Here is a 24,145-nt window from a genome sequence, read left to right as displayed (position 1 = left end):
CCGCGGGCGGGCTGGGGGGGTGTGCCGCCATGGTTGCATCACCCCAGCATGGCCCCCCCAGCGCGCGTGGGGCTGGGGAGGTGTTGCGGCGGGGTTTGCAGGCTCCCGCACCGCACGGCCTCGCGCGCTTGCACGTTCACCCTCCACGTTTAGCAGGAATGCAAATGACGCTGCGGCACAGCCTCGGCAAAGGGGGACACCGGCACCCCACCGCCACTGCCTGCGCTCGTCCCGTGGGACACCCAGTCCCGCAGCTGACGTCACGTCTCACCCCTCCGTTAAATCACCCCACGTTCGGCTCCCTAAACCTGAACGGGGCGCTGAGCCCCCTGCCCAGGGACACGGCACTTCCCAGCCCAAACCCAGCACGTCGCTGGGCTGGACTGGGAGAAGGTGGAGCGGAGGAGGAGCTTCCCCCGCCCCAGCGCCACATTAAATGCCCTCGCGGGCTCTTGCTCTCCTTGCAGCTGTCACATCTCGAGGTCACAAAAATGGTGAGGGGCAGTGGATGGGAATTCAATAACTGGGCAGCGCGGGACGTCTCGGGAGCTTTACCGGGTTTAATCTCAGCTTGAATTTGGACTTTTCAGTGACTGTGCTGGACGTTGGGCAGAAGAGCTGCTGACCTTTGGATTCCAGCTCTTTGGGGGCCGAGGTACCTTCCACAGCCGCTAACGTCTCTCTTTTTTCATTCTCTCTTTCAGACGTCTTACACAGACAAGGGAGAAAAGGTAAGAGCCGTCTCGTGTCCGCACTGCTGCCCCGTTGCCTGCTGCGAGACATCAGCGCGTTACTGCCGGTGATGTCCGTCCCCTACTCCTCGGTTACCTGGTAAAATCAGAAGTAAAACTCTTCTTGGCCGGACCACACAGGACGTGGTTCCTTGTTGTAAATCGCCACCAGCAGTGGAAATGCTTTTGTTTCCTTTTCCTTTCTGGTTTGGGAGGAGAGTGACAAATGGGAGACGACGGTATTTCCCAGCCAGCCCCGATGCCTAAGCGGGATCCTCGTTTGTTGCAACGTTGATTTCCAAATGCAGCACCTATTCACCACCTCTTTGCCCCATAAAGTGCTCTCAAAGCTGCCGGGTCACATCATGCCCGGAGCCCGGTGCCGCAGGCTGGGTGGGTGCCCGGGCCCGGCCAGCCCCAGCGGGACAGTGCTGGGGAACAGAGCGATGGGGGATTTGTCCCGGCGCTGCCGCTTGCGTAAGAGCATCCAGGGGAAGAATTAATCTTTAACACACCAAGGTTTGCGGGCGACTGTCATGCCTTGGCCGGGGTGCCTGGGCAGCCCCAGTGCTGGGGGGCTGCTCACAGGGAGCACTGGGAGCACTGGGACCGACCCAGCCCCAGGCAAACCGGGGCTTTGCACCTTCCACCCCGCAGAGCAGGATCCTGCGGCACCTGACTTTAAGCACTTTGGCAAAATGGCTGTTTCAGGGCAGCAGCCGGTGTTCCACCTGGTTAATTCGGATGCATTCGCAGGAGAGGTGTTTGCAGGGCCACGGTCGTCATGTCTCCCTGCTCCGCAGATGAGCAGCGCTGCGGGAAAGGCAGCGGCGGCTCTCAGCCCTGTTTCCCCTTCCCTTTAGCACCTGCGAGGCCGCTTCATCCATTTCCACTCCATCACCTTCTGGGTCGGCAACGCCAAGCAGGTGAGAGGCTGTGGCCAGCTCGGCACGTGTAACGGTGGGTGCCTGCCGCCGGAGCGGCCGCTCCGGTTATTGGCTGCCGGGGGGGCGGTTTGTCCCGGCAGCCCACCGGCTTGGGGCCGCATCGGCGTCCCAAAGCCCGTCCCTGGCTCAGCGCCCGCCGGCACGGCCTCGGCCGACGGCCTTGGGACCCTTGCGCAAGGCGAGGGGGCGGCTGCCCGGGGGTGTGCGTGGGAGGGGCCCAAAAAACACAAACTGGCACACGTGGCACAGCTCAAGCCGCGGTCACCAGCCCGTAGAGCAATAAGGCCTCACGGCAGCTGCTCTCCATCACTCGCTGCTAAAAGGCCCCTGGCGATTTAAAAATCCCTCTGCTTCAAACCTGAGCTGCTTTTTGCCCAAGCTGGCAGATGAGCAGGAGACAGGCAGAAACATTTCCCCCTTGGCTCCCTGCCCACCCACAGTCGCTCACCAGCCCTGCGTCCGCTGTGCCGTGCCTGCCCTCGGCCAGCAGCAGGCACAGGAAGGCTCTGGAGGCAGCACTTCCCACTGAATTTGGGGTTTTTCCCCCAAAATGGGCCCGTTTTTGCCTCTGCTTGCTCCTCCTGGGCTGCGGGAGGGAAGCAGAAAAACTCAGCTGCTCCCTGCATACACACACATGTACATGTATGACTTGCACACGCGTGACTTGCACACGCCATGGTGGCCGTTCCCCACGTGCTGTCGGTGCTGCCCTGGCCGGGGGGAACCCCGTGGGAAGTGGGGGCTGCCGACGCTGCAGCTTCACCCGGGGCGGCTCTCGCCTGCCGCAGGCTGCGTCCTACTACTGCAACAAGATGGGGTTCGAGGAGCTGGCGTACCGCGGGCTGGAGACCGGCAGCAGGGAGGTGGTCTCGCACGCCATCAAGCAGGACAAGGTGAGGGGCTGACACACCTTGCAGAGGTGCCACTGCTGCCATGGAGACGGGTGTCGGGCGCCGCCGAAACCCGTTTGCACCATTAAACCCCGCTCCCGCGGTGCATCTGCCCCAGCCCAGGGGCACCGCCAGGTCTCCGTCCCTCACCTGCCCTCCTCTTCCTCCCCAGATCGTGTTTGTTCTCTCGTCCGCTCTCAACCCCGGGAATGAGGGTAGGTGCCATGGGGGTCGGTGGGGAGAGACAGAACGGGACAGGGCCGTGGCAGAGCAGAGCACCTCTGCTTACGCGCGTGGCTGCTCTCGCTCTGGGCAGAGATGGGGGAGCACCTGGTGAAGCACGGTGACGGGGTGAAGGACATCGCCTTCGAAGTGGAAGACTGCGACTTCATCGTGCAGGTAGGCAGCGCCTGGGCTCCCTCCCGCACGGCACCCCGAAACGGCGAGGGGAGGCGGGGAAGGGCCTGGGGCTGTCTCCCCTCAGGCCGGGGGAGCTGTGGCAGGACGGGGTCTCTCTCCTTCTGCCCAGAAAGCCAAGGAGCGTGGAGCCGTGGTGGTGAAGGAGCCCTGGGTGGAGGAAGACAAATTTGGGAAGGTGAAGTTCGCGGTGATCCAGACGGTAAGCGGCAGGGCAGCTGTGGAGGCTGAGCCCCCAGGCCAGAGCGGGGTCTGTGGGAGCAGGCTGGACCTGGGAGGTCCCCGAAAAAATGGGGCCACCATGCATCCATGTTCTCCACTCTCGCAGTACGGTGACACCACCCACACCTTGATCGAAAAGCTCAACTACAAGGGGCTCTTCCTGCCCGGGTACCACCCGCCCCTCTTCAGGGACCCCCTGCTGCCCAAGTTGTGAGTATTCTCCAGAGGGTCCTGCCCAGCTCTTCTCCACCACGTGCTGGTGGGATGTCCCACCGAGAAGTGGGAGCCCCCCGCGTTGTGGGGTGGCCTCGAGCCCAGCTGAGAGCCACCCCCGGCTCCCCCCTCACAGACCGAGCGCCAAGCTCAACTTCATCGACCACATCGTGGGGAACCAGCCCGACCTGCAGATGGTCCCAGTGGCGGACTGGTAAGAGTGGGGAGGGCTGGCGGGAGGCGGGATGGAGCAGCAGCACTGCTCTGCCGGTCTTACTGCTTCCGACGGTGGTGGCTGAGGCTAATTAAGGCAGAGCAGAGCTTCATTAGCACAGGGATGGGGCGAGGGGCTTGATGGTGCCCTTTGCGACCTGGGCAGGTATCAGAAGAACCTGCTCTTCCACCGCTTCTGGTCAGTGGACGACAAGCAGCTGCACACCGAGTTCAGCGCCCTGCGCTCCATCGTGGTCACCAACTACGAAGAGACCATTAAGATGCCCATCAACGAGCCGGCGCTCGGCAAGAAGAAATCCCAGATTCAGGTGAGCGGGCGCTGGCGGTTGATCCATCAGGCTGCCAGCGCCTCAAGCAGGGCTTTGGGGAAGGAAGAGGGACCATGGGGGCAGTGATCCAGGGCCAGCACAGATGTGCTGTTCGAAGGTGGCTCTCTAGAAAGCAGCGCTGGCTCTGCTCAGGTCCACCAAGGGCTGCCAAACCCTGCGGAGCAGCCAGGACGCAGCTGGTTTACCCCTGATTTCACCAATTCTGCAGTCTTTTTTATTTTTGGTCCTTCAGCCAATTTTGCTTCCATGTTTTGAAACCTGTGCCCAGCCCTTTGCACGCTGTGGCTGCGCTGGCACTAGCGCGGTGACATTTCTTCCCTGTAGGAATACATCGACTACTATGGAGGGGCCGGTGTCCAGCACATCGCACTGAACACCTCCGACATCATCTCGGCGGTGAGTGCAGCCCCGGGCAGCTCCCTGCCCCGGCACCGTGCCACCTCCGCCCCGTCCCACCAGGCACGGTCCTCACCGCAGGGCGCCAGTGGACTATGACCCCCGCGGGGTTCGGGGATGCAGGCAAGCTGGGCGGGCTTTGTGCCACGGTTGCCTTACAGCCAGGGTTAACTACCCAGCGAGTCGCTGGGAGGGGACCTGCCTGCCCCTGCGCGCAGCTGGCAGATGCCCGTCCCTCCAGCTTAAAGCTACTGAGGCCTGCAGGGACTGAGCCTGTGTTGAGCACTTGGTTTTGGACTCCTCTTCAGACCAAAGGGCCTCCAGAGGCATTGGGGGTCAGGGTGGGATGAAGCATTCTTGCACAGCGGCCAGCTTCCCTGGAGAGGGCATCTTGAGAGGGTGGGACAGGTCCCCACGCACGAGGTTGGCCAATGCCATGGGGAAGCATCACTCTGCCTCCCGACGCTGTCCATCCCGGGCCACCCTCTCGGCACAAACCGCTCCACAAACGAGCCCCAAGCCCGACCCGCGCCGGGGTCTCCCCTGCCTTGCAGATCACCAACCTGAAGCAGCGGGGCATGCAGTTCATGGATGTGCCGTCCAGCTACTACCAGATGCTGCAGGACAGGCTGAAAACTGCCAAAATCAAAGTGAAGGAGAACATCGACAAGCTGGCGGTGAGTCCCACCGGCCTGGTTGGCCAGGGCTGGACTGGCTTCCCAAAGTGGTTTTCCAGGGCTGAGAGTGATGCAGAGCGAGCCCCTTGCTCCTCTCTGGGTCTTCAAACTGTCGCCCTGTTTCTTTTCTCCAGGAACTGAAAATCCTGGTGGATTTTGATGAGAAAGGCTACTTGCTCCAGATCTTCACCAAACCACTTCAAGACAGACCCACGGTCTTTCTGGAGGTCATCCAGCGGCACAACCACCAGGTTGGTCTGAGGGTTTTATGATGATCTTGGTTTCGAGACCTCAGGGCCATCAAGTACGGTCCCCCAGCCAGCGCTCAGTGCCGCTCTCTCCGGCTGCTTCTGAGCCGACGAGCCTGCCGCCCATCCCCGCAGGCCGTAACCGTGTCGTCCCTGCAGGGCTTCGGCGCCGGGAACTTCAAGTCTCTCTTTGAAGCGATAGAAATAGATCAAGACGCAAGAGGAAACCTGACGGTCCTGGAGCCCAACGGGGAGACCAAGCGCATCTAGAGGACAGCAGCAAACGCCGCCCTCGCCCCGAACGAGCTGATTCACAAACAAACCGGAAAGCAGCCGATGTTTTGGTACACAGCCCAGATTGAAGCGTCTCAAAGCCAGGGAAGTCGCTGCCAAGCCGAAGATGGAAAAGGACTCAACACCCACCCCGACCCAGCCCCGGCGCTGCCCTCCGGTGACTCCTTGGCAGAGAGAGCCCAGGAAATAGCAAACAAGCCCTTCAAAAGCAGTTCAGTCTGATCCAAACCACCAGACTCTTAACAAAGTGCAGATTTAAGGCACATGCCTTAGACACGCAGCTACAGAGCAAGACAGAAGAAACGGGGAGTGCTTAAATTCAGTCTGTCCCAAGTTTTCTGTTAATTTTACCTGTGCGGGAAGCTGGGAGAGGAAGGCACGGAGGCGTTTGCCTCTCTGTGTCTCATTTTGTAAGAGTTTATTTTAATTGCTTTTAGACTCAATCTTGAATTTGAATTTGCTGAGGTTAAACACATGGGTTTAGGGTAGCTACAACACTCTGGGATGAGACTTAATCCAATTTACACATTTCAGCCTTCCCAGGGCAATGCAGTCTTGCTCCGATACCTGTAAACTCCTGAATTAATGAAGAGCTGGGGTTTCTCCTGTGATTCAAGAAGTAATTGCTGGCATTGGCAGCGATTCCGTGGCTCAGATCCCGGCTGCCTGCGCAAAGTCCGCTCTGGGCATCGCTCTGGGGTTGTCACTGTCCTTTGCAAGGGGGCTTTCCTCAGCGGCACAATAAAACCCTTCTCTGTCACAGTGTGAGTGCCTGGCGAGTTCCTGTGTCGGGGCTGGAGCCCCCCTACCCCGTGTTCGCTGCGGACACAGGGTGAACGCTCCCCCGGAGCCCGCAGACCCGGGTACACAACTGCTGAAGAGCATCGCGGGGCCTGTGGTGCCCGCAGCTCTCCCTGCTGCTGCACAGCTGCCCTCCAAAGCCCCGGTGCACCCACCGCTGCTCCCCAAGCATGGAAGCTGCCCAAAGTCTGAGCGGCCAAAGCCCCTGCCAAGCGCTTGGCTCGGGGCAGGCTCCTGGGACACGCGTCCTCCCACCAGCCCAAGCCCCTGCCCCCTCCGGCCCTGCTCCAGGCTGAGCCCTGCGAGGTTCGGCTGTCCCACATCGCCACCCCTTCACCCGCCGTGGTCAGCTAAAGCTGAGAACCGAGCTGGGGAGTCACCTACAGCCCAGGCTCTCTCCCGCCTCCTCCCTTTCCTCCTCCATCCGCCTCCCCACTCATCTCTGCCCCCGGTCTCTCTTTTTTAAAGCTCGGAGAAGCCGCTTTGACCACCACCACATCCAGTGCAGGATGGAGGGAGGGTGGGGGGCACCCGGCCAGCTCCAGGCTGGGCTTTCAAACTCAGCAGCTGCCCCGGCTCCCCGCTCCTGCAAAGCACAGGTAATTAATTTCAGATTTGAATAAACCGATTCAAAAGAAAGAAACCAAAGAGCCTCTGGCCCCAACAGCCTTACAGCATCACCTGAACCAGCAACACGAACACCTCGCTGCACAGGTTAAGGGCTATAACCTCCATAAAGTTTAAAAATAAACTCAGAAAAACCCGGGGGGAGGCTGCAGGAGCAGGGAGCCCTCACCTGCCCAGGCAGCGCCACCAAGACGGGCCGGGCTGGGGACACCCAGCACCCGGCTGTGCTCCAGCTCTTAAGGGCTGTAAGAATTTTTAATAATAAGAAATTTTCTTTTACGTTTCTAAACTTAAAACACTGACATGTTCCTTTCACGCAATGTAACATTGCTCAAAGTCATTTCCTGCTCACCAGAATTAATATTTTCAATAAACTTTGCTGAAAATCCACTCTTCGGACCGTTCTTTGTCTGGTTCCTCGAGCTCTCGCAGCTCCCAGCACGAGTCTGAGAGCAAACAGCTGCCCTGGCTATACATGAAGCACAAGAGCATTTTTCTGTAAGAAAAGTCAGTATATTTATGGTTTGCTTTATAAAAGTTACTATAATACAATGGTACATAGTATTCAATTCACAAAAATATGAACAAATATATACAGCATGACACATCCACAACAAAAACACTTTCTTCAAAACAAGATACATACTGGTGACAGATTCTATATGCACAAAACATCCCTAATTTATCAATTTGCTTAATGAAAGAAAAAGCAGAAATCCTAAATCTTCAAAGCAGAGGTTTGGTTTTGTTTTTTTTTTAAGGAACTTAAAAAAAAATAAGATTTTTTTTTTTTCATTTATTGCAAACCATTTAATCTGCCCCCTTTTAAAGGAGGCCCTTTATTTCACACTGGGAATTAAAACAACCTGTTCATAGAACCAGAAAGCCGCGAGGATGGGGAGCCGGGTGTTCTTCCGTTTTGCTTTTAAAACTGCCCGTTTGTTTCAGAGCGTTCGTTACGACGCGTTTCTTCTCACTTGGACAAACACTACAGTGGCAATTAAGGAGGAAACTCAGAAAAACAAAACAAATATTAAATTGAAAAAAATCCAGTTGCATACTCGCTTAAATAGGCTTTAGGCTGTCTATTAGACTGTACACATTTCTTCGCTTGAAATAAATAGATTTTGCACATCAGGTTTCAGACTGAGGGGGGGGAAAAAAGAAGCCGCCTCGACTTGGCAATTTCGTCTTCAGTTTCTTAATGCTTCTAATTCCATCTATTTATTTGACAAACCCATATTTATACAGAATTTACATTATACAAAGCTTGACACAAGCTGAAAATGCCACCAGCTCCTCTGCTATACCGAGTCCTTCGTCCTCCCCGTCTCTTTGACATGATTTAGAGCTGGGATCTGTTTAAAAAGACCTCCAAATTACAATAGTCACTTTTAATAAATTATTTACATGCTCTCGAAGTACAAAGAAATCAGCAAAAAAATTTCAACATGTTTCTACAAGAAACAGTGTTCGAAGAGAAGATTCTTGAGTTTGCCTATGTACAGAAGATGCATTTTTTATACTTCAAAATCCTTTTTTTCCTTAAGTTTTTATTTTATACAGAAATGCACTGAAATGATCCCTGAAAAAGGTCACAAAAACCGGAACTGAAACTACGGTATACTTTGCTGGGGTTTAAAAATGTTTTTGTTTCTTTTTTTTTTTTTTCCTTGTAGAAATGAGCTGCTCTACAGAATATAAATATCTGCAAGATGAGCCCCTTCCCTCCCGGCCCCCACGAGCCACAGAACACTCACTGGGACCAACCCGCACGGCAAACGGGGCGGGAGCCGAACGGACGAACGAAGGTGTTGGGCAGGGCAGGCGGGATGGGCGAGCATGCAAGGCGCTTCCTAGAAACACCGACCGTGCCGGCATCTGCACGCTGAGCTCCAGCCAGCTTCGCGTGGGGAAACTGAAGATTTAACTTTTATTTCCCAAACTTTTGCGCTGTTCTCTTGGGTCACTTCACCCACTGAGATAGGATTCTGCAGGAAGCACGGTCAACGTCTCTCTTTTTTGTCCTAGGTTTCAATTTAAGTGAAAATAAACTGGGGACAGGCTTTTCAGTGAACAAATCAACTTCAGTGAGTCTCTCCGTAAAGCAGCGCGTGCTGGCGAGGTTTCTTTTCAGTCCCTGCCACCATTTCCATGGGGTGCCGGGGCGCCTGTGGTGACCGCGGGAGGCGAAGGCTGGGTGGGACCCAGGCTGGCACTGAATCGCGCACCTTCTGCCGTTCTCCTCTCACCTCTCCCCTTTGCAAGTACGAGCCAAAGCACCCGGGAGGGATTACAAAGGCATCTCCACGGGGTTGCCCTCCGAAACCACGTCTGTGGGTCAGGGCCCCCCTGCCCTGGTGGGACCCCACCGGCTTGCAGGGACGGGGCGGTCACAGGCCACTGCGGCAGCTCATGGAAATCACTAAACCAGACTTAAAACCCTCACCATCAAACGCTGGTTTGCGGCACAGAGCTGCTCCGCAGTCTGAGGCAGAAGCTGCACGAGGAGGATTGTTCAAACAAAAACTTATGGGGAAGAAAACAGAAGCCTCAGGTTTGGCTTTGAGACCAGACCAATATGATTTTTCAGAAGTGCTGCAGATCTAACATCTCTGTTTCCTCCTGGGAGGGCAACCGGGGAGCTCAGCTCTTCCAAAAACTCACATTATTTGTCTGAGATCACAAAAAGGGATGGGTTGTGGGCAGTTCCAGAAGTACCCAAGGGATTTAGGTGCTCATGGTCTTTGGCACCCAAATCCTTCCTGTGCCCCTAAAACCGTGGTGAAGGAACCCAACCTGTAAGTCTCGTTTCAGAAGACCACGACCTGGCTCCCTGCCTCTCCTCAACACAGATTAAGGCAAGCTGCAGGGGCTAATCCCATCCAGAGCACACAGACACGCTGGGAAATACAAAACGCTCAGCAGGTACTCAGGGGCTGGGCCATTTGGGGTGTCCCCACCCCCACAAAATCACCATTAACGCACTGGTTTGACAGACTGAGAGGAAGGCGGCCGAGGACACGGGCAGAACTGCCGCGGGCAGGGGCTTCAGTTCTGAGACACAGGAGACTTCCATGCATTTCCAAAGCTTTGAAAGCAAAAGGCCAAGCTGTAGAGATGCCAACTGGAGCATCAACACAACAAGATGAACCTTACTTGTTAAAAAATTAAATAAATCGAGCAGCTGGTTTAACTCCCAAACGCTCCTGCCATCGCTGCAGTTACAACCAGCGTTCAACGACAGAAACCAGTCGTGCTTCTCCTAATTTTAGGTGGTGGGTCACCATTACCCCATTGCTGGACAGACTTATAAAAAGGGGAGGAAGCAACAAAACAAAACCAAAACCAGAACAGAGACGAGACTACACTGTCCGATCTCAGGGACCATTTCCTCACCCTCAGACAGAAATTCGGGTGGTATTAAGGCAGCTTGTCGCAGGCTGTGTGCTCCTGTTCTTTCAAGCCTTTTGTCTGAGAAGAAATTCAGACGCAGAGGTCTAACCCACAGCACAAGCTCCGCTCTGCACCGCAGGGCTGGCAACTCCAAGGAACAGCTGAAAAAACTTCCAGAAAGCTCTTTTGCAAGGCTGTAACCTCTGATGGTGGAGCTGTGGTCACACAGCAATTATCGCTGTTACAGGCTACGAGAACACAGCCGTGCGATTTGTTCTGCGGGTAGAGGATGTTTAGTTACGCAGATAATCTTCCCATTTCATAATTACATTGCAACTTCCCCTTACCAGCCAATTAAAGAGGCTTTAGTACAACTAATCTCTACTTTTAAAGCAGGAGAAATTCAATGCAAGCTGAAAAACTAATCCTGTCTGGACCTGAACAGCCGTGTAGCGTTCCCAGATGACACCCAAAGGATTTCTTACATGGAACCTCTCAAAGAACTGCAACCTTCACCTCAGCGTATCTACAAGGACAAAATGTGTCGAGAAATAATTTCAAAATACGCCTTCCAAATTTAAAGCAGCGTTAATTTTCATGCTGTAGGTGGGGAAGGACAGGATTGCTCCCGCAGGCTGCTCCCGGGGACGATTTACCATGTTCTCACTGGGGGGACAGGACCACCCCAGGGCAAGTTACTGAGTAACTGAGGGAGGAGAGCGGCACAGCACGGCGCGCTCCTATCACAGGAGGCATCTCCCACATTCAAGGACAGAGCAAATACTCCACGTAAAATGCTGGAAGGGCAGGGAAATGCAGACAAAAGTGACAAAAATTAATACGAGACACAACCAGCCTGTTTCCCATCTACAGGAGGAAAAATCCTGTTAGAAACGTGGGCCGTAGTGTACGCCTACAAGGAGGGTGAGATTTCTACAGCGTAAACGTGGGCTGAATTGTCCACTTAATCTCAGCCTCTTTTGCACGCAAGGCAAACCGATCCCCAAGAAAAGGGCTTCCCCAAAGGCCACACGCCACGTCACCACGCTACAGCTCCACCACTGACTCCACTCCTTACTCGCAGATCGCAGTTTCCAAATCTTTCCCACGTCCAGGCGCAGAGGTTTTGATCCCCCGGCACACCAGCATGGCGTACGAAAATCAGAGACGAGCCCAAGGCGCTAAGCTGAGGTCTGCGGCTGAGCCGACTGCTCCCCGGGGTGTCTGGCTGAGGGGGCTTGTTCAGGCTCATCCCTAAGGAAAAGGCAGGACAGTTCACCTACAGCCTCACAGCGGGCACATCTCCACGCACACACACACCCAAGCGCACGCACACGCGCATTCACGCACCCTCAAGCCTCTGGCTTGCTCTGCAACATCAACCTTACATTTATTTACAGCTTACTCTGAGAAATCTGTGCAATTTCAGCCGGTCAAGCTCCCAACAAACCCTATATGGCGTTTTCAGTCTCTGCTTCACATTTAAACGTTGAATGTCTTTTTCAACCAACAAAACTGATGAGAAAAAGGTAGCAGCACGTATGAAACGATGAAGGTTTACAACAACAATTTAAAAAAGGTACCATTATCCCGTTATGGAGCATTACTGTAGGGACTGAACAGAGAAGCTAGTGTTTGGGTAGACCATGCCACAAAACGGTAGTCACCTTTTTGTGTGCGTGTTGGATCTGGAAAGGAAAGAGCACCTGAAACATGAACAGTCCTCGTAAGCGTGTGCGCTTTTTGCTTTCATTCGTGATCCTGGCAGAAGTGCGAAACTTGCTTGATTTTTTTCTTCTCTTTTTTTCCTCTCTTTTTTTTTTTTAAATATTTTTTCCTTTTTAATTTTTTTTCTTCCTTTTTTTCTTTTTTTTTTTTTTTCCTCTTTTTTTTGGCAAAGTGCAACCACAGCTGGTTACCACAGTTTTGACATGGCCGAAGGTGCAAGTGTGACGAGAAACCTCGAGTTCAGTTCAGGGTTCCCCTGCAGTTCTCAGAGCCACATAGACACGGGATTTTCACATCCTCAATTGGAAACTTGTAGTCATAGGTAATCTCCTCATTCACATTGATGTGCTGCTTGGAGTAGATGACAATCTTCTTTTGGGACTCCACCGTGATCACTTTAGCGTAACAATTTGGCTGCAAGGGTGACAGAACAGGCAATGATTTAGGCTCCCGATGGCCACGGCTTCCCAGTCCCCACACAATTATTCCGAGCTGAAACAGAGCAGGGCAGCCCTGTCCCTAGACAGCCTCAGCCACGCTTCCAGAGATCGGACCCAGGGGATTCAGTGGGAAGCTGAGAGGAGCAGGCATGAAGCCAGAAAACAGAGTGGCCCTCTTTGTGCTCCTCCAAAATATCCACGTTCTGTGGTGCCAAAGCGCGTGGACGATGCTCCACCAAGTTTGTCACAGGCTAAGAGCAGCTCAGCTAATGCTCAATGATTTGGTCGGGCAGCCAAGCCCGCAGTGCAGCCTGTGGCACAGAGCAGCCGGGAAAGCAGCTTCTCCACCTGCTGGGGCAGAGAATACTTTTCCCAAGAGGACACTAGCATGAAACTGCTCCCACAGAGTAACAGTGCTAAAATTTGGTTTGTTTTAAGGAAATATTTGTTAGATATGGTTGAATAGTGTCTGTTAGGGTCGCCCAGCACGATCAGGAGGATTCTGAGTGCAGTCTGTCTCACTGCGTGTTTCATCTCTCAGGTCTCTCAAATCCCTTCATGCTAGCTTAGATTCTGCTTTGATCTGCTGCAGCTCATTAACATTTAATCATAACCCTGTGATCCCCTGCTACTTCTGAACACGGCCCAAATCAAAGTCAGCAAGAACTCAACAGGTTTATCAGTATGTCAGAGTACAATTACTTGAAAAAACCACGATACTTACATTGCAGCTGTGATTAATAAACCTGGCGAAGTTTCCGCATTTCGTGGCGTCAATGATGGTGTCATGATCGACTCTGAACATGTAACTGCTTCCAATGCCTTCATCCTCGTATCGCTTCTCACGCATGTCAGCAATGACCTACAGAAAACCCCACGTGTTGTGAGCAGAGATCTACACAACGCTCACCTGAGCTGTGCTTTTGCTGCTCAAGAGATACGTGATCCCAAACACCCCAAGAGAACACAGACTTAACTGAGAATACAGAAGTTCAGGATGGGCTTCTCAAGGGCTTATCTCTGAAGGATCTGAGTGCTTGGTTTCCATCGGTTATTGAAAATCGCACCCCTGTGCCTCAAAATGCGTCAACCTCTGCCTAGCTCACGTAGCTGATGCCTTACAGCAGCAACCCCAATCCCCGCTATCATGCTTGAGCACTGCTTTCAGGGCTCGTTTTTGCTCAGATGTCACCCACAGTCCAGCTTACCTGCCTGATGTTCTGCCCCACGTATTCAATCACCATCTCATCAGCTGCGATGGGCTCCATAGCAAAAAGGCCCCAGTCATGAATGTGGCTCTTGCAGAATTTTAATTTTTTCTTCCGGAACTGCATGAAGAAAACACCCCAAAACCCCAAACCTGAGTTAGCCTCAGCACAGAAAGGGAAAGGCTGTCCCTGGGTCCAGCATCTGCAGCACGCTCCAAGCCACAAGCAGTGCAGGGGTACTTCAACCTGATTTACTTTCCTTCTGTCTTGCAGTGCCAGGAAGGCAGAACAGAGGTCACAAAGGGCCCAAAGACTTTACAGTACTTGAGTTTTTACCACTGACCACATGCTGGGGAGAACAGATCCTTTAAGGCCATCGGTCTCTGCTCTGCATGACCCTGGGGGTTCTGACCAGGGCTCAGGCTCTGCAATCATCATATTTACAGCCGCCTATCAGCCAGCTCACGTCTCTGCTTCTCAAAAGCGAGCATGTTTTCCCTGTGACTGCTCTGCTCCTCTTTCTTTAGGTAAATTATTTGTATTAGACGTTGTACAATCGTATTACATGAAGTACAGTAGAGCCAGGTACCATTCAATCCTCTTCTGGGTGCCCAGCACTGAGATGGCCGTCACTGAACTGGGACCAAACTGGTGGGAGGTCCCCTGCCCTGGCCTCAGCCAGGCCCCTGTGCAAAGCAGCAATCTGCGGGGCGACCTACCTTGAGCTGGTTGAACTTGAGCAGGTCACTGTCACAGCTACCAGTGAAGGAGGAGAGGAGCCTGCGTTGCTCTGATCGCCTCTCGGAGCCAGCCCGGGTGGAAGCGTGAGGTTGGGCAGGGATGCTCATACCCTGAGGGGACAAATGGGTGATCAAAGCCGACCCAACAAACCCAGCACCCTACTTGTGAGCAATCCCTTGTGCTACAACACATCACTGCAGAATGCGTGGCCTCCTAAAACATCCCACATCAAACACTAACACCTCCCTAGCAGCTCCCAGATGGCCAGCTTGACACAGGCGTAGCAACAGCTTTGCACATTTCCTTGCCAAAAGGCAGGAAGCATCCATGGCACGTGGCACCGTATAAAACCAAATCCCATTGACACCCCAGCGGTCAGCAGAGGACACGTCCTCACCTGTGTATCAGCTGGAGGCTCCTCCGCAAAAGCTCGGCTATTGTTGAGGTATTTAAGTTTGTCCTTCTTATCGATTTTGTAATAGCCTTCACTTCGTGCACAGCCTGTCACGTGCTCCCGCATCCCATCATCCCGTTTCTTTTTCTTGGGGGTAGACAAGCTAGTAGGTGGAAAGAAGTTAAGGAGAAACACAGCGACCGGTGGATATCAGACAAAACTTGCTATAGGTACATGGAGCTAACACCGGGAGAGCTTGGAAAACGAGGAAGGTTTTGAGGTGGCTGCAAAAAAATAACAATACTATTGAAAAATATAAAAACATCACTGAAGCCCACATGCCTACAGGAAAGCCAAGCACGGCCTTTCATTCTTAGCTGCGTGCTTTGGGAAACTAAAGTAAAGAGACAATGAAAATTTAAACACAAAAGGTTAAGTTGTCAGGAGAAACCTGTTTGAGAAAGGATTTCCCTACAGCACCCACTCCGTTGGCAGACAGCAGCTGTGCAGCCATCTGGACGCACCATTTTCTCTGTGCTGAGCAATGTGCTTTTGTCCTACCTCCAGGAACTCCCTGCAGCCACCCCAAGCCCTGAAGGCACCGCACTGGTCTCACAGCAGCCGCCATCCCCACTGGCGAGGGCTGGAGGTAGCGCAGATAGGCAAGAGACACTCAGCCCAAAGCGCTCGGGGAGAGACACTGCTCTCGCCAGCCTCGGTAAATCCGCTACTTCAAACCCCGACGGGCAGGGTAAGACCCCGTGCAGATGTTTCAAACTCCACTGTCCTGATCAGGCAAGAAGATCTGCAGCTGGCCTGGCAAGGACTCACCGCATTGACCAGGCAGAAGGCAATTCCAGTTTTGCGGCTCCTGGAAGGACAGCAGAGCTGTACTACTGGCAGCTCACCCCAAAAACACAGCCACAAAGCCTACAATGACTGAGATCTACCCCGAAGTGCTCCCCATGAGACAGAACACATCCTTAACACCAGAAAACTGAAGCAGAAGGACCACAAAAAGCAAGAAGTGATGGCCTTGAAATAAGAGTGCCGAGGTGCGAGCTCTGCGAAGCAGGTGAACCCTGCGGGTACGTTCACACCTAGCGCGTGGCGTGGCACAGGATGAACCGGCATCTAGCTGCAGATGATTTTTAAATGGTTTAAAAAGTGACTGTAAATTTGCTGTTACAATAACCCTCATCAACAGGGAAACAAATTTTAAATATTTCCACTGTGTAAGCTGCCAAACACCAACACATTTAAGCCCATGGCCACAAGCAAGCCCTACCCTCGGCTGACCCCGACTCTGCTGGTCGCTGGCTGTGGTCCCCCACCACTGCAGGGCCTTGAAACGGGTTTGGTTTGGGAACTGCTTCTCCAAATGGGGCAGACACGGACCGAGAACTGCTGGGGATGACGCTTTTCATCTTCCCTTTAGAATATTTCCTTTAAACAATTAAATACATCTATTTCAAGACTATTGCACTGGTATGAAAAGCCAGAAAAATATATATTTATAATTTTATACATTGCCCTTTGAGAGGGCACAGCTCAGCACTGAACCCACCTGCTTTTTGTTAGTATCACATCGCTGACTATTTTAAGTGGTTTGGGCTTTTTTGCTGTTCCTTCTGTGTCTTGCAGGGAGGCAGGGATGAGGTATTTTAACTCCACACAACCTCTAGCAACACACGAGGTGGTGCATTTGTCTTCTTTAACGCACAAATCTGTGTATCTTTCCTAAAAACATTACTAGAGAGAGATGAGCACAGCCTTTTAGGCTCTGCTCTGGAGATCACTACTGATGGCTGCACACATGTAGAGCCTTGCTCTGAGACACCTCGTGCATCCCAAAAACACTCCCGAAGACTCAAAGCGCCGGCCTACACTGTCGATTAGCAGGTCACGGGCAGGGAGGGAGGGGATGGGGTCAGGCTCTGCTCCGCCAGCCCCAGCCAGCGCTACACGCGCTCCCCGCTGCGTTCCCCCACCCAGCCCGGGGCTGGGTCTGTCCCCAACGCGCCGTTTGGAAACCATCGCTTTTATCGGTAGTTCAAACTCAAAGGCAGTTAAAGCCGCTGGCACCACCAACCCATCATTTTGGGCACAGATGGCGAGATTATTTTTACAGCAAGCTTTCGCCCCAAGTTAAAGGCTCCTATGTGCAGACTACCAATTCCACAGGCAAGCTGAAAAAAAAAGTCTGGTTTAAAGGCAGACAGAAGCTTCTCAAACTAGCGAGGAGATCTCCACAGAAGAGGTGCATACAGATTTTCTCTGCAGTCCTAGACTGAAAATGTAGCAAGAACAGGCATTTCTGCAGCATTTTTGTATTGCAGCTCCATGGAATAAAACAACCTGAAATTCCCTGCTGATCCAAGCAATTGCTGTTCTAGGAAGTAAAAGCTCCTTCCACCACCAAACTTAGCCTCTTGCGTGTAAATCCTACACAGTGACCACCCAGTGCATCCTACACGTGTTGTGTAAGACAGAGCGCCAGCGAGAAAGGATATAAGGATGGAAAACCCACAGGGTGTCATTGAGCCAGTCCATACCATTGTCCTGCTGTAACAAGCGGTCGTATGTGATACACATAAATTTGATATCTTCCTCATCTATGCCTCCGTTCCAAATATCGTACAAAATAGTCATCTCCTCAAACTCGGAGCGTGGCCTGAACTGAGGCTGGGGTGGGGAATACTCAGGGGAAGGAATAACTGGGAGGTCCTCAGTCTTCTTCTGCCTTCGCCACTGTCTTTTAGGTTTTACGTGAGCTTCCTCTTCCTTGAAGTCTTCATTCCACTGGTTCTCCAGTTCCTTAAATGGCAGTTTTTCTGTAACTGTCTCAGCTGCCATTTTCTCGTGGAAAGTGTCATTCCTGAAGTCTAGGGTGACAGCTTCAGGGTCTTTCGGTCCATAGAAAGCATCAGGATGTCCACTCAACAGCTCTTTGCCCACAGCACTTTCCACCAAGGCCACTGGCACAGGAGGAGGTTCTAGGGTTTTGCCCGAGTACACATCCAACGAGAGGACAGAAGGCGGCGACCGTTTTGGCCGACCTGGCCTCCTTTTGGGAAGAACAGAAGGTGGTGGGGGGGGAGGAAGAATAGAAGCACCAGTGGGTACTTCTGGTGAAAGCAAAACAGATTTTACTTCTGCCTTGCATTCCTCAATGGGCACTCTTCCATCTCCATGCATGCATGGCAGGGCTGCTACAGGTAGTGGCTCATCAGGTGGCAAACCCATGTCCGTGTGGAAATCTGCTTGCGGGGGGCTGGCAAAGGGGATGGGGGAAGGAACGCTGTTCATGCTGATCGTAAGGGAAGCACCAAGAGGCTCTTTAAAGGGTTTCTCGTCTAGCTCATCCTCTGACTGTTTCTTGCCAGACAGAAGGCAAGGAATGGTAGCACCAGCCTCTGGGAAAGTAGGCGTGAAATTGAAATCTCTCCCAGGAGTCCGAGGAATGCCGCTGTTAATGCCAGGAGATTGGGATGGGTAGGAAAAGGGGCTCCCTGGGACTTGAGGGGAACTGAGGGTCAAGCTGCTCCCAGTAAGGGGAGCATCACTTCCTGGCGTGGCTGGAACAGTGTCCGTGCTCTGTGACTTCGCAAGGGGGTGTGAAGACTTGGCCAAAATGTCCCGCCCAGGAGTCCTAGGAATCTCCTCTTCCACCGACGTTTTGGTCACCAATAATTGTTCAGGGAACTTTTCTGGAGGGACTAAAGGTTCCTCTTTACCAGGAGTCGACGGTAAGGGAAGCATGGAGGATGGCACCTTGTGGGCTGGAAGTAAGAGAGCATCAGTCTCTGAATGGACCATCACCTCCCGCCCGGGCGTGCGAGGCAGCCGGTCGTCTTCCTCCACTGCAGAGGGCAGTTTTGTTTTAACGCGAGCTTCTAAGCTGCTGTCCTCAGACTTGCTGAAGAAGCTGCTTTTACTGGGCAGAGGTTCTCCGAAGACTCCCACTGTAGTCGAGAGACCAAGCGCCACCTCCTCGTCTTGAGATTCAGGCTTTGGACCTTCCTGTACCTCTGGCTCCAGCAGCATGGCAGCGGCTTCGGACTCTTCCACTGAAAGGGGGAAAAGAGAGGAGAATCAGGAGCTTTGCTTCCATTTGGTTACTCGCCGCTCACTAGCGAAGGCGTGTTTAAGATGCTGCAATTACAGAACAGCTCAATCCCACGGGGAGGCTTTAAAAACTCCAATGCTTTACATTTTGGAGGCACAGAGTGTGGAGTAATTAGACACTACCACAGACATCCCTAATGGACCATTAAAAAAACGCACTATTAATTTGAGGATTAGCTACCACACAGGCCAGAACAAAGGTTTTCTGCTTTCAAAACCCCTGACCATCGTTTGCACAGACAGAAAAAAAGAATTAGTGGATTGTGGGGCGAGGACTTCAGAGGAGAGCTGTCAGAGCCCCAAGCTATCAGCTTTTTTAATGTGGGAAGGTAAACTAATTGCAAGGCCAAGAAGCACCCTCAGTTCTCCACGGAGGGAGCAGCGAAGGGAGGAGCGTAACGAGGAAACAGGAAGCCCTTGTAACAAATGAGGAGACACTCAGACGGTATCAACGAGGCAATTTATATGCTGCTCTCTGCAGCAGGCTCATTTGTCGGGAATGTATTTACCCCCTTAGGGCCTGGGCCAAAAGGAATCAACAGTGAATCTTGTTAGGCAGCTCAAAATAACATTTTCAAGTGGGAGAGCAAAAGGAGGTGAAAATGCCCGGGGAGTTGGAAGGGAAACACTTCCCATTTGTGCTGAACGAACTGAGAGTCACTGGGGAAGGGTCCAGTCCCTGTAACTCCCGTACGAGCGGGCTGGGCTGCACAGGAAGAATGCTGCCGTTTGAGCTTCTTCCCACAGCTTACCTGTACAGCTCATTCCACACCACAAGGTGCCCAAATGCACGTTTCCTGGAATTTATGTCCTTTCTGCACACTGACCTGTTCTAGAAGGGATCTGTGCAAAACAGGTTCCTCTTTGCCCTGCCCAGTTTAGCACTTTGCCTCTTTACAGCTTTCAGATTTTATGGCAGCCAAGGAGTGAGAGCTTCTGCAGGGACTGGATTTCCAGATTTCCAACTGGCAAAATGCTGCCCAGTCCTCAGACACCAGTCCTGCCCAAGGCTCACGCTGCAGGCCACACTGGACACGTTCTCCCTGCTGGCTCCAGTTTTTAACTTTTTAATTCCCTCCCTGCTGCAGTTTGTCAGGCTTTATGCATCTCACTCCTGTTCTAGCAAAAGGTTTCTAATTTCCTTGGGTTAAATACAACTCTGTATTGAATGAAGACAATTTCCTTCCAGAAAACCAGGAAGTATCACTCATTTAAAAGGACTAAGTGAAAAAAAACCCCACAAATAATAACATCAGGAACCAGATATAATTCTGAGCCTCCACGCACCTGCCCCATACAGCTTCCCAGCCACATACTGCTTTGGTATTAACATCAAAAAGAGCCAGCAGTGACTCATTAAGCACAGATTCCTGTCCTGTTTTAGTAGCCATGGCTTTTCTATCTTGAGCTTCAGCCACCACACCACCCTATCACTCATCCTTGGACAATGACAACTGTTCCGTTCCTGTAGGACACTAACTAAACTGGCCCAGGATAAGATTCTGGATACAATAACCACAGTATTTTTACTAGCAGAGGGCTCGTGTAGAGCTCCTTACCAGGAAGGAAAGCTCAGCACAGATCTCTTTCCCTGCACAGATAACCCCTAGCCTAGAGCCAAGACTGGAGGAAGAAAGAGAACAAGAGAAATACAAACCCATACGTATTGGATGCTGTGAGAACACTGTATTTGGAAATGTGGTAAAAAATGCCAAACCAGATGGAAGGGCATACCTGGCCTACAGATGGGAGACAGCGCAAGTTTTGTTTCCTGGTCTCTTTCCATAACCAAATGTTTCAGTGTTTCAGCAGCAATAGATGCCTCTGGGACTTCACCGCATTCGCTTTCCACCGCCTTGGTTTCTTCCATGCCTTCGTCTTTCACTGCTAAAGCTGGCTCTGCGAGTCCCAAGCCTGTTGCATCCATGTAGTCATCCACAGGATACAGCTCCAAAATAGTCTCCCTCTCATCATCAGGAAGCTCATGACCAGCAGCTTCATGCCCTGTCTCAGCAACCATGGCTTCTCTGTCTTGATCTTCAACCACCTCTTCCTCCTCTTCTTCCTCCTCCTCCTCCTCCTCCTCTTCATCATCATCATCCTCATCATCATCATCTGAGTCTGAACTCGACTCGTATTCAGAGGAGTCCTCACTTTCATCGGATGACTCAACTTCAGCCTTGGAAGACGAGGGACTTGCTACATCTACAAGAAGAACAAATTACCATTAGTTCTGCTTTCTGACTTTGTTAAACAATATCACTTCCAACCTGTAACAGCACGGAAATAGCACCAACAGCAGTGAGTGAGCTTGAAGGAGTTACCTCCCAATTTATTTATTTTTGCAGTCACTTCTGAAATATGTACACGGATGCTTACAACAATCACAGCAGTTCCCTAGGCAGCAGAGCCAGCGCTGCCTGGCACCTTGCCCACGTGGTCTCTTGGTGGATCGCACCTTTTCTGGAGTGGTACTAAGATTTTCTGCTCTCTTCACACACAGCTTTAAAATGTGGAAACTACCACCTTCCAGAGCAGGAACTGACTGAAATACCTGTATGCATTATCTTGTATAAAACCACCCCTCAGTGAAAGAAGGTGCACAAATAAAAAAATCAGCTCCCAAGTACAAAAGGGAGATCACACCTGATCCAAAGACTACGCTTGCTGCTTCCGCTGGAACTGCTTACCCTCCTCGGAGTCCTGCTCCTCCTCCTTGTCACTTGTGTCTACACCTGTCTCCTCCTCCTCATCATCTTCAGCCTCATCATCCTCTTCATCATCATCTTCATCCTCATCATCATCTTCATCCTCCTCCTCATCCTCCTCTTCCTCCTTTGCAAGAAAGTATTGCCAAAAATGAACAGTGCCTGACTAGGAGACCTGGCTGTCACTGTGGTAACCACCAGTGACTCTCAAGGATGCTGATCAGAAAACCTGAAGAGGGAATAACCCTACAGAGGTTCTCTTAGGACAGACCCTAGTAGGAGCGCTCATCCTCTAGAGAACGTAACTTTGGCACCTGGAATTACGAGGCCCCCTTTTAATGACAGACAGCATTCAAAACTGCAATCACAAACCAACACACCTTGCCAGGTGCTGCTTTCACCAAGCCTCCCTCTTCTTCCTGCTCCTCTTCCTTCTCTGAGGAGGACTCTTCCTCTTTCTCTGACGTCTCATCTCCCTCTTCTCCCTCGCTGTCGAGCTCCAGCGGCCTTGCAGGTCGCCGCCTCAGCCCCACTGCTTCTGCATCCTTCTTTGACAGGTCAGATGTTGTATCAGAAGTGTCCCTGTCCCGCTCCGACTCTGGTGAGCAAGAAAAAAAAAAGATGGAAATTGCAATCAAACACCTTGCAAGGGAGGGAAAGAGTTGACCACATAACGGAAACTTTTTATCTGGGAAGATCAAAGTTAGGACCAACGTGCCCACGTGGTGTGTGAGTCCCCAGGCTCACAGGCGTTCATCCGTTTCACAGTGCAAGCGAGGGCGGGACTGGGTGCAGGGTGTTGAAAGGCCAAGGATGGCAAAATGCGGTTGGCCAAAGCTGACAAGCTACAGGCAGAACAGCTAGGGGACATGACATGACTGAGGTAAGCCCAGTTTGATGCCTTTTTGTTTTGTTTAGGTGCTTTACACAACCCTGCTTCTGTACCTTGGCTTCAAAACCAGCTGTCAGTCTGAATCAACTTAATGGCACAACAAACTTGAATTCACTTTTCTATGCAAAACAAATGGTATTCAAAGCTTTGTTTTCTCTCTCTTTTGCTTCGAGGAAAAAAATATTAAAATATTTTCAAATTTATTTTTCTGGCAAGTAACTTTGTTTTGTTTTTAAAAATCAAATGCAGGACAAACTGTCAGTGAGCTGCAAGCATGCCTCTGGAACAGCCCACGAACTCATCTGAGCTCCCTCTGCTGGGTGACCAGCTCTGCATCAGCAGAACTAAAGCAGGTTACGAGTTATTCATAAAACGTGGGGCTTAAAGTTCCCGCCAGTGAATTTAAGATAACTGAACCCAGAGGAGACATCTCCCAGCTGATCAGAGTTTTGTGAGAAGCAGGGTTTTGGCTCGGATGCTCGACTCTGTGTCTGACTGTAAGCAAGCACGCTGCTGTGAAGTTTAAAAGAATTTAGCTTGCATGTGGTTTGCATGTGCTCTTGTGTTTCAAACAAATGTGCTTTGCAAACCTTCATCTTCATCATCGACAGAAGTAGAAGGCCGGATTCTCTTCTGATCTCCTGCTGAGGCAGCTTCAGGTGGCTCCTTTCTTTTCACCTGAACAAAAGACACAATTAGCATTTCTAAAAGTTTAGAAGCAGCAGAAATCAACTTCTTAAGCAAACTGCTACTGCTTTACTTTGCTATGGTGACTTACACCCAGAAACCAAGGGCGCTTCCCCAGCTCTTGATCTCTTTATTTCCTTGCAAACAGAAATTCACTGTGAATGAAACTCTACCCCTTCAATTTGCATGAAAACACCCTGGGTACCAGCATGGTGCATGTCATCACCAGGTACTTGGAAGATGACAGAGAAAACTCTTGACAAAGTCATGTCTCTGAGACACAGCAAAACAGAAAGCCAGCCCGAGCCCACCACATCTTACAGAACCTCAAAGCAAGTTTTACTCTAAATGACGACTGCAGAATCTCTCATCCCAAACCTCTACTTGTACCTTTTGTGCATTCAAAACCCTGATTTCAGGGAATCCCTCTACCTTACCCCCTGCCTTCCTCCCCCATGCTCCCATTTTTTTTTTAAGATACTTGTCATTTTTTAAGCAAATGCTCTTTAAAATAGGTGACTCTATGCTTGCAGGTCTGATTCTGTAAACTCAACACAAGGCAGAGAACACTTAACCAAACCAGCTGAGACTCAGCTGCCCAACTGCAAGACATTCTAAGCAAAAAACCAACTGCGTAAAGGACTGTGCGCACCGGCGTATTTTTACAACCATGCTGGAACGCTGTGTCCGAAACACAAACAAATGTCCTGTTTATCTTGCAGAGCAGGGAGATCCTTCAAAGACAATTCACACAACTGACAGATGAAAAGCTAAGACTGGAAAAGAGGATCCTTGCT

The 24,145-nt window shown here is 51.7% G+C and overlaps 2 protein-coding genes across 6 annotated transcripts in view; one reads left to right on the top strand and one right to left on the bottom strand.

The window, feature by feature from the left end:
- Positions 1-435: 435 nt before the first annotated feature.
- Positions 436-6,358, top strand: HPD (4-hydroxyphenylpyruvate dioxygenase). The gene is made up of 14 exons (XM_086761103.1): positions 436-494; positions 705-731; positions 1,595-1,657; positions 2,467-2,571; positions 2,741-2,783; positions 2,885-2,967; positions 3,098-3,187; positions 3,314-3,417; positions 3,557-3,634; positions 3,800-3,962; positions 4,308-4,379; positions 4,934-5,056; positions 5,191-5,307; positions 5,464-6,358. Exons 1-14 carry the CDS (start codon positions 492-494, stop codon positions 5,572-5,574), a joined length of 1,182 nt encoding a protein of 393 aa, XP_086617229.1. The 5' UTR covers positions 436-491; the 3' UTR covers positions 5,575-6,358.
- Positions 6,359-8,673: 2,315 nt separating this feature from the next.
- Positions 8,674-24,145, bottom strand: part of SETD1B (SET domain containing 1B, histone lysine methyltransferase) — a 52,391-nt gene continuing 36,919 nt past the window's right edge. Inside the window, exons 9-20 of one of the 5 annotated variants that reach the window (XR_015260377.1) lie at positions 23,252-23,339; positions 22,150-22,367; positions 21,752-21,896; positions 20,796-21,266; positions 17,447-19,003; positions 14,937-15,103; positions 14,518-14,649; positions 13,799-13,918; positions 13,315-13,452; positions 12,090-12,564; positions 11,828-11,937; positions 8,674-11,676 (exon numbers count right to left, since the gene is read on the bottom strand). Coding sequence is in view for 1 of the 5 variants with exons in the window: in XM_086761102.1 (XP_086617228.1) it covers positions 12,391-12,564; positions 13,315-13,452; positions 13,799-13,918; positions 14,518-14,649; positions 14,937-15,103; positions 17,447-19,003; positions 20,796-21,266; positions 21,752-21,896; positions 22,150-22,367; positions 23,252-23,339 (3,210 nt within the window). In the remaining 4 variants the exon portion in view is untranslated. Of the gene's footprint in view, positions 12,565-13,314; positions 13,453-13,798; positions 13,919-14,517; positions 14,650-14,936; positions 15,104-17,446; positions 19,004-20,795; positions 21,267-21,751; positions 21,897-22,149; positions 22,368-23,251; positions 23,340-24,145 lie in introns of all 5 variants that reach the window. The other 4 variants (XR_015260375.1, XR_015260376.1, XR_015260378.1 and 1 more) reach the window with 4 other exon arrangements.

This window comes from Chlamydotis macqueenii, chromosome 17 (assembly GCF_036417535.1).
Source record: "Chlamydotis macqueenii isolate bChlMac1 chromosome 17, bChlMac1.mat, whole genome shotgun sequence".
Classification (NCBI taxonomy): Eukaryota; Metazoa; Chordata; class Aves; order Otidiformes; family Otididae; genus Chlamydotis; species Chlamydotis macqueenii.
Note: the sequence above shows the minus strand (reverse complement) of the source record. Positions and strands in the feature narration are given on the sequence as shown.

Coding starts and splice junctions, on each gene's coding strand:
- HPD (XM_086761103.1), top strand. Junction 3,635..3,799: donor ATGGTCCCAGTGGCGGACTG/GTAAGAGTGGGG, acceptor CGACCTGGGCAG/GTATCAGAAGAACCTGCTCT. Junction 5,308..5,463: donor TCCAGCGGCACAACCACCAG/GTTGGTCTGAGG, acceptor TCGTCCCTGCAG/GGCTTCGGCGCCGGGAACTT.